At 41.4% G+C, this 9476-nt stretch overlaps 1 protein-coding gene across 1 annotated transcript; it reads left to right on the top strand.

Moving 5' to 3' along the window:
• The first annotated feature begins 1230 nt into the window (after positions 1-1230).
• On the top strand, positions 1231-3285 carry IL22 (interleukin 22). Its single transcript, XM_009866120.1, has 5 exons — positions 1231-1434; positions 2184-2249; positions 2338-2481; positions 2703-2768; positions 3172-3285. Exons 1-5 carry the CDS (start codon positions 1231-1233, stop codon positions 3283-3285), a joined length of 594 nt encoding a protein of 197 aa, XP_009864422.1.
• The last annotated feature ends 6191 nt before the right edge of the window (positions 3286-9476 follow it).

The raw sequence follows: 9476 nt of genomic DNA, 5'->3' as shown, positions 1-9476 counted from the left end.
GATCTTTAAGGTCCCTTCCAACTCAAAGCATTCAGTCCAAGAGGTAAAGCTGATTATGGCTCTTGTCCCGAGAACCTCAGCCACAAGGGATGAAGCCCAGCCCCAAGGATGGCCCTGTTCACTCTCAGAGGCAGAGCTGGAGCCTTGATTTTCCAGGTCTGATTTCTTACATTTGCCACCTCTGTGCTTTGTGGGTATTAGACAACCAGGAATTTGCATTTGTACCAATTCTTTGTCCTCGTGCATTACCATTTACATCTGGGTTGCAAATTACTCTCTAAAGAGAGCACAGTTTCCCTTTAGCACCTTGCGTAATATTTCAGACTGAAGGTGCAGCACTGTCTTTACATCGGCAGAACAGCGTTGGGAATATGGAAATCATCTGGATAAGTAAGAGCACGACCACAGCTCTGGTCATTATACCCAGCTATAGCTTGGAATATGGATAATTTTTTGGAAGATGAGAATTTGGAGATCAGGGATGTGATAAATGCAATGTTGGTCCTACACAGTTTCTGATCTTCAGAGAGGACTGCACAGGGATGGGCAGATGGCTGGTGACTCCAGCCACTGTGTGGGAAAAGCTATTTGCAGGGTAGGAGCTGCAGGTTGTCAGTGCTTTGGGTCTGGTGTAGTTTCTGACTGTTTGTGTATACCAGTGAGCAGCAGTGGAGTACCAGTGTTTACCAACAAAGACAAAAAAAATTATAAAAATTACATTATTTGTCATCAAATTGTCAATACAATTGGTGTGTTACAATCAGGACAGTGGGAATAAGCCCGTAAACTTCTTAAATATCTTTATGCAGAAAGAATTCAGGATTCCTGCCTCAGTAAAAGCCCCTGCTTTGCCCCGCATTAAAATTTGGTTTGTTTTAAAAGAAACTAAAGATTATGATGGCCTTGAAGTTGTACTTGTGGGTTTTGTAGTGGTTAAGTAGTTCTCAGAAGAGGATACTGGAAAGTAAGAGACTTGCTGATGTCATTTTTATTTCACCGCCAGTACCCAAACAAAAAAAAAGCTGAGAGGTGTTGGTGGCCCTATATAAGGTGCACCTCACCTCCTGCAGAGCATATCAAGAATCACAGCAAAGGTAAGGCTGGAAGCCTTTGTGCCTCTCTCACTTTGTCTTCTTGCCCACTCTCCCCGATGCTAACACTCTTTTCTCTCATCAGTGCCAAGTGCTCTAACTGCAACCTGCTGGGACAGACGACTTTGGATTTTGAGCCATGACCTCCCTGCAGACCTGGACCAGAAGCTTCTCAGGATGGGTCGTCTTCTGCTGCTGTTGCTGTCTCCCTCTTCTTCTCACTAGCCCTCTGCCTCCAAAAGGGGCAGAGGTGGCTTCTACGGCCCATCATGCCTGCAGGCTCAGGAAGATCAACTTCCAGCAGCCCTACATCAGGAATCGCACCTACACCTTGGCTAAAATGGTACAGTAACCCACGTGTCCTTCGTGGTGGCATCTGAGGAACTCCTCCTCGGCCAGTACCCTGGCTTTCTGCCTTGGGCATTCCTCTCTCTTTCTTAATCCTTCCTCCAGGAAAAACGTGAATCTGCAGTAAGGCAGAGCATGGGCGTGTGGAGTGGCTCTGTTGCCCGCTGCTTGTGTGGCCAGGGGAAGCTGCTGCCTGTCCTCCTCCTGCTCCCCAAGGGAAAGGCAGCCCCTGGCACAGCACAGCTCCTTCTCTCGAGCAGCTGTGAAATATGAGCTTAAATTTCTCTCATTTGGAACTGGGCCTGCCTGTGACTCCACCTGTGGCCAGGCAGCTCCTCAGGCATCTTCCAGGTTTCTTTCTGGGCAGGTTTCTTGGCTGCTTTTACCATGGGTGGGTCCTTCCCGGTGTACATCATCCAGTGCTGCAGCACCTCCCAGCCGCTCTGTGGCCACCCTGAGGTTGGCTGCCTGCGGCATCTGGTTTAGTCATCATAACCATTACGACACCTGATGCTTAACAGTGGGACAGAATTTCAGACTTCTGCTTATTTATTTTCAGTGATACTGACTCAGGTCTCACTCAATTGTGGGCAGAAATCAATACAACATCCAAACTTATCTACCTGCACCAGACCGTCTATGATGTCCATTCACCTACACTATGATTGATGAAAACCTTAGGGTTTTTTACTAATTTTTAGGTCAGGTTCTCATTCCCACCTGATGTTTCTTTTTTCCTCTCAGGCCAGTGTCTCAGACCAGGACACAGACAACAGGCTCATTGGGCAGCACATCTATGTTAACATCAAGGTAAATCTTACACCAGGTGGCTGATTTTTGCGCCACATTTGTTGATCTCTTGCCATGATTTAATGTGACCTCTTACTTGCACGCATAGGAAAACAACCGCTGCTACATGATGAAGAGGATTATCGAGATTGTAGTGAAAGATGTCCTCCTCACCGAGGCCAAGGACCGGTACCCATACACTGAGGAGGTGGCACAGTTCTTGGCATCCCTGACCTCGGAGCTGAGCAGATGTGTGAGTAGCATTGATTTTCTTCCCCTCCTCTAAGTTGTGACTTTCATTGCTGCTCCTCAATCTCAGAATGCTGCATACAGCAGCAAAAGGCAGTGCTATGAAAGGAAACCTCAGATCAAAGATGTTGAACTCGAGGTTGACAGAAAGGTGTGAAAAAGAAAAAAAAAGTACACTGTTGCATAAAGCTGTCAATGTTATGCCTGGATGTTTTCTTTTTTTAGAAATTCTTAGGACACAGAGAGCACATTGAAAAGAATCTTGAAGAAATGAAGAGAAAAATGAAACAGGTATGGTTTTTTTCCAGCATTTAAAAAGAGCATTTCCAAACCCCAGTCATTTAGTTGGATTAAGGCTGACCTATTTATGAAACTAACTCTGGAGATTATTTAGGAAGTGAAGACTGCAGGGGCATTGAAAAGGGGATTAGTGATGTTTCCACTTCCAGCCCTCCTTCACTTGTCCTGTTAACTCTTTGCATATGTTAGGGTAATTTAAACCTTCAGAAGTCACGTTGCCGGTAACTGTAAGTGTTAGAGTAGGCTTGAATGAGCTACTTTATATCTTATGGCATAACCACTCTAATAGAACTACTTGAGAGAATAAGTTCTTGATCCAATTTCTGTGACAAGCATGATTTCAATTTTCTGAGGCATAATGAGAAGCTAAAACTTACATTCTTCTCTTTTCTAGTTGGGAGAGAATGGAAAGATTAAAGCCATTGGAGAGCTGGACTTACTGTTTGACTACACAGAAAACGCCTGTACTGATGCCCCAAGGAAGGGAGGGAACAAGAAGAAAAACTGAGAAAATTTCAGATCAGACATGAAGAGATGTTTCTGAAAAACGTGCTACAACTCAAATTAATTAACTATTGTGAAAAAACCTCACCCACCCATAGATGCAGTGTATTTTTCACTTGTTCCAAAAACAGCAGTCTAAGTGGGCACAGGTGGGATGCATATTGCTGCCTTCTTTGAAAATGAAAACTCCAGGACAGTGCGGCTTCGATATAGAGCATTAGTTATCTTCAAAGGCATTATCCTGTCCTCCTCATCTCGATAGAAGTAAGGCAACCATTTATTATTTTATATGCTGAGATTTGACACCTATGGGTCAGCTTTGACGAAGGTAGGCAGTGACACGTAGCCAGGACGTTTTGAGCCTTTTGCCTGGAAATCTCTCTTGCATATGTTGCCCCCTTCTGACCTTTACCTGAAAAGTTGGTATTTCAGATGAATTCAAATATAATTTTTGTCATTCTTATTTAATGGTAACTTATTTTAAGGTAGTAATTATACATTACTTTTATTTATATATATTAATTAAAAAATATCCAGGGAAATGTATTTATGAAGCTGTACCAAAGGGTTTTAAATGAACTATGAAATTAAAACTGCTGTGTGATATTTATATGTTGATGAATTGTTTTATAAATGCTTACTTTTTAATTTATTATAATAAATATTTTGGTCTTCAAATACCCATTTAAAGAACTTTTGTCTTTTACCCAAATGCAATGGAGATGTGGGGCTGCTGGGTCAGAGGCTGTATTCTTGTATCCGAAACAGATACAAGATTGGTCTGGGGACATGCTTCTTCACCATAAGGCTGCAAATTCAACTTATAGAATCATAGAATGTTTTGGGATGGAAGGGACCTTTAAATGTCACCTAGTTCAATCTCCTGCAGTGAGCAGGGACATCTTTAACTAGATCAGGTTGTGCAGAGCCCTGTGCAGCCTGACCTTGAGTGTCTTCACAACCTCTCTGGACAAGCTCTTGTGGTGTTTCACCACCCTTATTGTAAAAAATTTCTTCCTTATCTGTAGTCTAAACCTGCTCACTTTTGGTTTAATATCATTAGCCTTTGTCCTATCGCAACATTGCCTGTTAAAAAGATTGTCCCCGTCATTCTTATAGGTTCCTGTTAAGTATTGAAAGGCTGCAATAAGATCTCCCTGGAGCCTTCTCTTCTCCAGGGTTAACAACCCCAACACTCTCAGCCTTTCTTCATAGGAGACCTCTTCCAGTCCTCTAATCTTTTTCTGTGGCCCTTCTCTGGATCTCCTCCAACAGATCCATGTCCTTTTCGTGCTGAGGGCCCCAGAGCTCAACACAAGACTCCAGGTGAGATCTCACCAGAGCCGAGTACAGGGCCAGAACCACCTCCCTCAACCTCCTGGCTTACCACAAGCTGGAGCTTAGCAGGGAGCGTGTGGGTCAGCCTTATTTGTGCAGACAGTGGGAAAAAGAGCATCACTCATGAGCCATGGGTTTGGTTCACTGATTCTGCCTCAGTGCACTCACACACAGGATCCCATCCTGAATAGGTGATGACAAAAATTCTCAAAGTGCCTCCCCTGGTTGGATGGGGCTCTGAGCAGCCTGATCTAGTGGGGGATGTCCCTGCCCATGGCGAGGGGGCTGGAACTAGATGATCTTTAACATCCCTTCCAACCCTGACAATTCTATGATTCTGTGATTCTATGATGGTGACAAACAGTCAGGCAGCAGTTGCTACTGAAAGCTCAGAGCGCTGTGTTCTCACTGCCCCATAAGCGTGTTCAGCACAAATGGAGCTCTGCAGTGTCAGGGATTTGAAAAGCACTTTGTAAGGGAAATGCTTGGTGCCCGCTCTCAATACAAGCTCTTAGACAGAAAAAAATCCCAAGTCACTGGGGAGCCATATCATTATCACATTCTTCAGCAATGTCCCCTGGGAAGATAGAGGAGTTGCTCTGGTGCAGCCACGGACATTGATGGCTGGAACAAGGTTAAAGAGGTGAAAAGCTTCCAAATAGTGAGAAAGCCAGAGGATATATGCAATAGCATATTGTCAGCCACTGATGAAATCTTCCTGAACAAGGCTTTACCATTTATTCATTAGGGCATCCTTTCCACATCTAAAATAACCCAAAACACCATGAATGTCCTCAAATAAAGGACTCAGGGTTGCAGTGCAGATGAGGGAGATGAAGTTTTGCAAACACAGTGTATCAGGGACATTCATATGTAAAAACTTGTGCTAAAAGGATATCCAGAAGACGCTTCGTGAATAGATACTGTAATACAGGAAAAGTGTTGGCAGGCAATCTACCTTGATCTACCTTGGTAGCTTCATCAATTAAATTCAAAGAGAAATCAAAGTTAGCCTAAAAATAGTTAGTCTCAACGTGTCTTACACCAGCGGTTGAAGTCGAATTACACTGTCCCATGTTGTTCCTGAACCAGAGCTATTTTGAGGTAAAAGGATCTATCCATAACTAATTTGAACAAGGTTTATGTGAACTGAAATTATAACACTTTCTTGTGGGAACTCATATACTACACTGCCATTTGACACATCTGGGTGATGGATGCCTGTAACCTGTCAAACTAGGTGCAATCAGCATGGTTTACTTTGCTCCACACTATCATTTGCATCATGAATTACATGCCTGCTCACAGTCAAGGCAGAAATGACCCAAGAGTGACAGCTAGCCAGGCTTTGGTGTCACATTACAGTGTTGGAGTTTAACCTTTTACTAAATTCAGTAAGATATTTAGTTTTTTTTTTTTCTTATGGGTTAAGCAATGACATTGCTAAGAGCTGCTGGCTGACTCCTTTCTCTCATCACTCAAACTTGCGGCAGCTGACAGCAAAGTGAGGGGTATTAAACACTAAATTCATCTCACTAACCTTGGACAGACACAGTCTATCCCCAAGCTACACCCGCCTTCCCTTACAGCCAATGGAGGGTGACAGGAATTATCCATGTGTCATTCATCTCATCTACCTTAGAGGTTTATAAAGATTGTGCCTTTGGACAGAACAACATGACTTTACCCTGAAAGTATCAGTTTTCTTCCTTGATTATAAATAAGACACTAGAACGTGAATAACACACATGCTGTTCCTCATTGATATAATCACTTCCCAAATGGATAATTGACTTATTTCCTTCTTCTACTTCCTTTAGACCACTTCCACATCGTCTTTGTTGAGCTGCCCTACTCAGAAATATGAAATCAATCTCTCAAGATTTCCTCAATGGGACTAAAGCTAGATGAAAATCCATTTGTCTACCAAGATGTAAACCCAAAGTAAACTATTTGTTAACTTTTCCAACCATGGAAACTCCACGAGCTGGAGCCCTGGAAATGCCACAGAGCAAGTTTTGCAGAATTTCCTTCATAGGTTTTCTTGTGGGACACGTGTGACTTGTGGGTGTTTGAAGGATGGTGGGTGATGGTCAGTTTGGAACAGACAAAGGAAGTAGAGTTTGAAGGAGGTTTCCCTTACAAATAGGGGAAAAGTCTGGGACAAACAATTACTGACCAGAAGAAAATAAAGATATACTTTCAGGCAGGCAGCCTGGGTTTCAATTCAGTTAATACTTCCAGCTCAAAAAGGCAAAATCATCCTGAAACATTTCATTCTGACATTTTCTAAATCAAATATTTCAGTTTTACACTTCAAAATAGTGTTTTGGTTTAGAATTATATGCACAGTTTATTTCAAAAGTTGAAACGAGATTTGAAAGCAAAGTGAGCTGTTTCAGTTTGAGTTTAGCTGACCTAAAATGGATTTTTTTTGTTTAATTTTTCGGTTGGGTCACCAAAAAGAAACTCCATTGTTCTTGTAATTCTAATTTCCGTTGCCCTAATTTCCTTTCCTCACTCTGTCTCCAAGTCATGGACTACTTGTAATTCCCAGAGGTCCTAGACCTAGCGTTGTTAGGAAAGGCACTTGATCCACATTCTTCAGTGATGACACCTCCATTGTAGGGACTGGAGGACCTCTTCCTGAGCAAAAATTGACAGAGCTCTCTACTGCCAAATTTGCATTCCATTGGCTCTTCCTCCCCTTCTCTCACAGTAGTTGACCAGAGCAGGCACTCTTTTTGCTACATAGATAATTGCAAAACATTTGAAACTTCATATTGTAAAGACAGAGGAACCCAAAACATGAACAGAAGTTTCCACATCCTGCTGAGTAAGTATTGGTGACAGTTTAAGAAACATCTCTTACATACTTAGGTATTCAGTGTCTGAATATATAATCCTTAAGTAACCTAGAATAATCGTGGATTGATATTTCCAATTTGCTGCTGGAAGGGCATTATAGACATAGCAAAGAGCTGGAACTATCCTGACAGTAAACCAACAGTAAGTCTGTGCTTTAAAGCACAATTAGCTAAACAATTAGCTCCTTTGAAAGAATGTATGGACTACATTGAACAAGAATAAATGCCTGGTAGCCTTTTCAGTCACAGCCATCATCCATGCCCCATGGAAGTTTGTGAAATTGGTGTAATCTAGTGCAGAACTGGCCTGCTAATGTGAAACAGGATTGGAAGAGACTTTTAACACCTTTTTCTTGGTTAACACACAGCCGCAAAACTTATCAGGTGAAGTGTATAAAGTTTATCACTAGCAAAAGTGTTAAACAGCTATGTAAACGAAAAGATTTCTTCTGAAGTCTAGGAAAACACTTTCTCTGTTTAACCTTCAGATTGCAAATCCCTGGCCAGATTCACAGGCATCCATTGCTATAATTTAATCTGGAATTCACAGAGGAAGGGAGCTAAATGTAAACATTTTTTGAATATGAAGGATTAAGGTGCAGCTTTAAATATTTCCAAGATCAAGCCATTTTTCTCCTCTAGGGTTGAGTAAGGAGAAAGGGCAAATCTTCTAAACTAAAAACACTTTCCGTTTTGCTCAGAGCAACATGAACCTAAATTCTTTGAAAAAACCAGACTGAAAAATGAATCTTTGACTACCTGACTTGAAGCCGTTGTATGGTTCTTTCTGCAAGAGCCTGTAAGATTCTTCAATGGAAACTATAGCTTTTGTTGCAAATGGCTGAATGCAAATGATATTGTTTTCCAAAAACTGCAAAACTGCACTGATTTAAGTTTATTTTGTCCCATAGTTTTGCAAAAGAAGGTCACATTTGACTTCTACAGCACATTTAAGGAGTGATGATGTTTATTAAACTATGAAAGGAGTGGGGCAACCACGTACTCGTGGTAAAGTTTAAAAGGCATGCAACTGTGAAGACTGACTTTCTGATTTGTCTTTTGCATGTAAGAGTTCCCCAATGGATTAGCTCATTGTGTATCTTGTCGTGCTCCACAGAAGATAGAAAGGAAACTCCTATTGACTTCAAAGTGCCTAAGATCAAGCTTGTAGTTTGTGTGTGTATCAAGGTAATTATATTACAAAGAAAGGATGAAAGATTTCAACACAGATGTTAAGACAGAAGTAATGAATTGGACTGCTCTGATGAAAGGCTTGTTCAAGAAAATCCATTGTATTGACACTTATTTGGGAAGCAGAGGTTCCAAAATAAAGATTAGACACTGCTTGTTCAACGGAGTGATTTTTTTTTTTCTCCTATAAACTATCCGTCTCTGTCTTAGGCTAATACTTCTTATAAAAACATGTCAGTAAAATTTCTGGCTTGACCAATCTTTCTTCATATTCTCTCTTTTAAAAAAAAAAATCTTGCCAAGAACCCCCACAAACCAATAACCGAGACTTTACACAGGTAACTTAGATTTAGGGATTATTGACTCTGATGATCATTTTTACTCTGGCCACTCAAAATGGAGAATACTCTTTTTTTGTCAAGCATTTAGCAAATAATATGGTTATTTTACAGGCATTAACATCTCAGCTTCAACACAGTAATCATTGCTTCTGTATGTAACAGAGCTACCACTAAGCTTAGAAAAGCATCTTGGTTTGACAGAACCCATGTGTGTCTCAGAAAATGCAGGGTACCTACCTGCACATGAAATGTCTGGTTTAACCTGACATATGAGGTAGAAGCTTCCAAAACAGGGAGCTGCTCAAACTTGGCATCATGCTCTTCTTTTTCATCTGCCAATGATTCTCTTGTTACATGACAAGGATTTCTGGACAATGACTGGAAAAACAAAACAAATCTGTTGACCAAGACTCTGATCCTGCAAATTGGTAAAATGCCATATCTTTTCCTCCTTTTGA

Source organism: Apaloderma vittatum, unplaced genomic scaffold, assembly GCF_000703405.1.
Source record: "Apaloderma vittatum isolate BGI_N311 unplaced genomic scaffold, ASM70340v1 scaffold3123, whole genome shotgun sequence".
Lineage (NCBI taxonomy): Eukaryota > Metazoa > Chordata > Aves > Trogoniformes > Trogonidae > Apaloderma > Apaloderma vittatum.
This window is presented reverse-complemented; position numbering and strand designations above follow the sequence as displayed.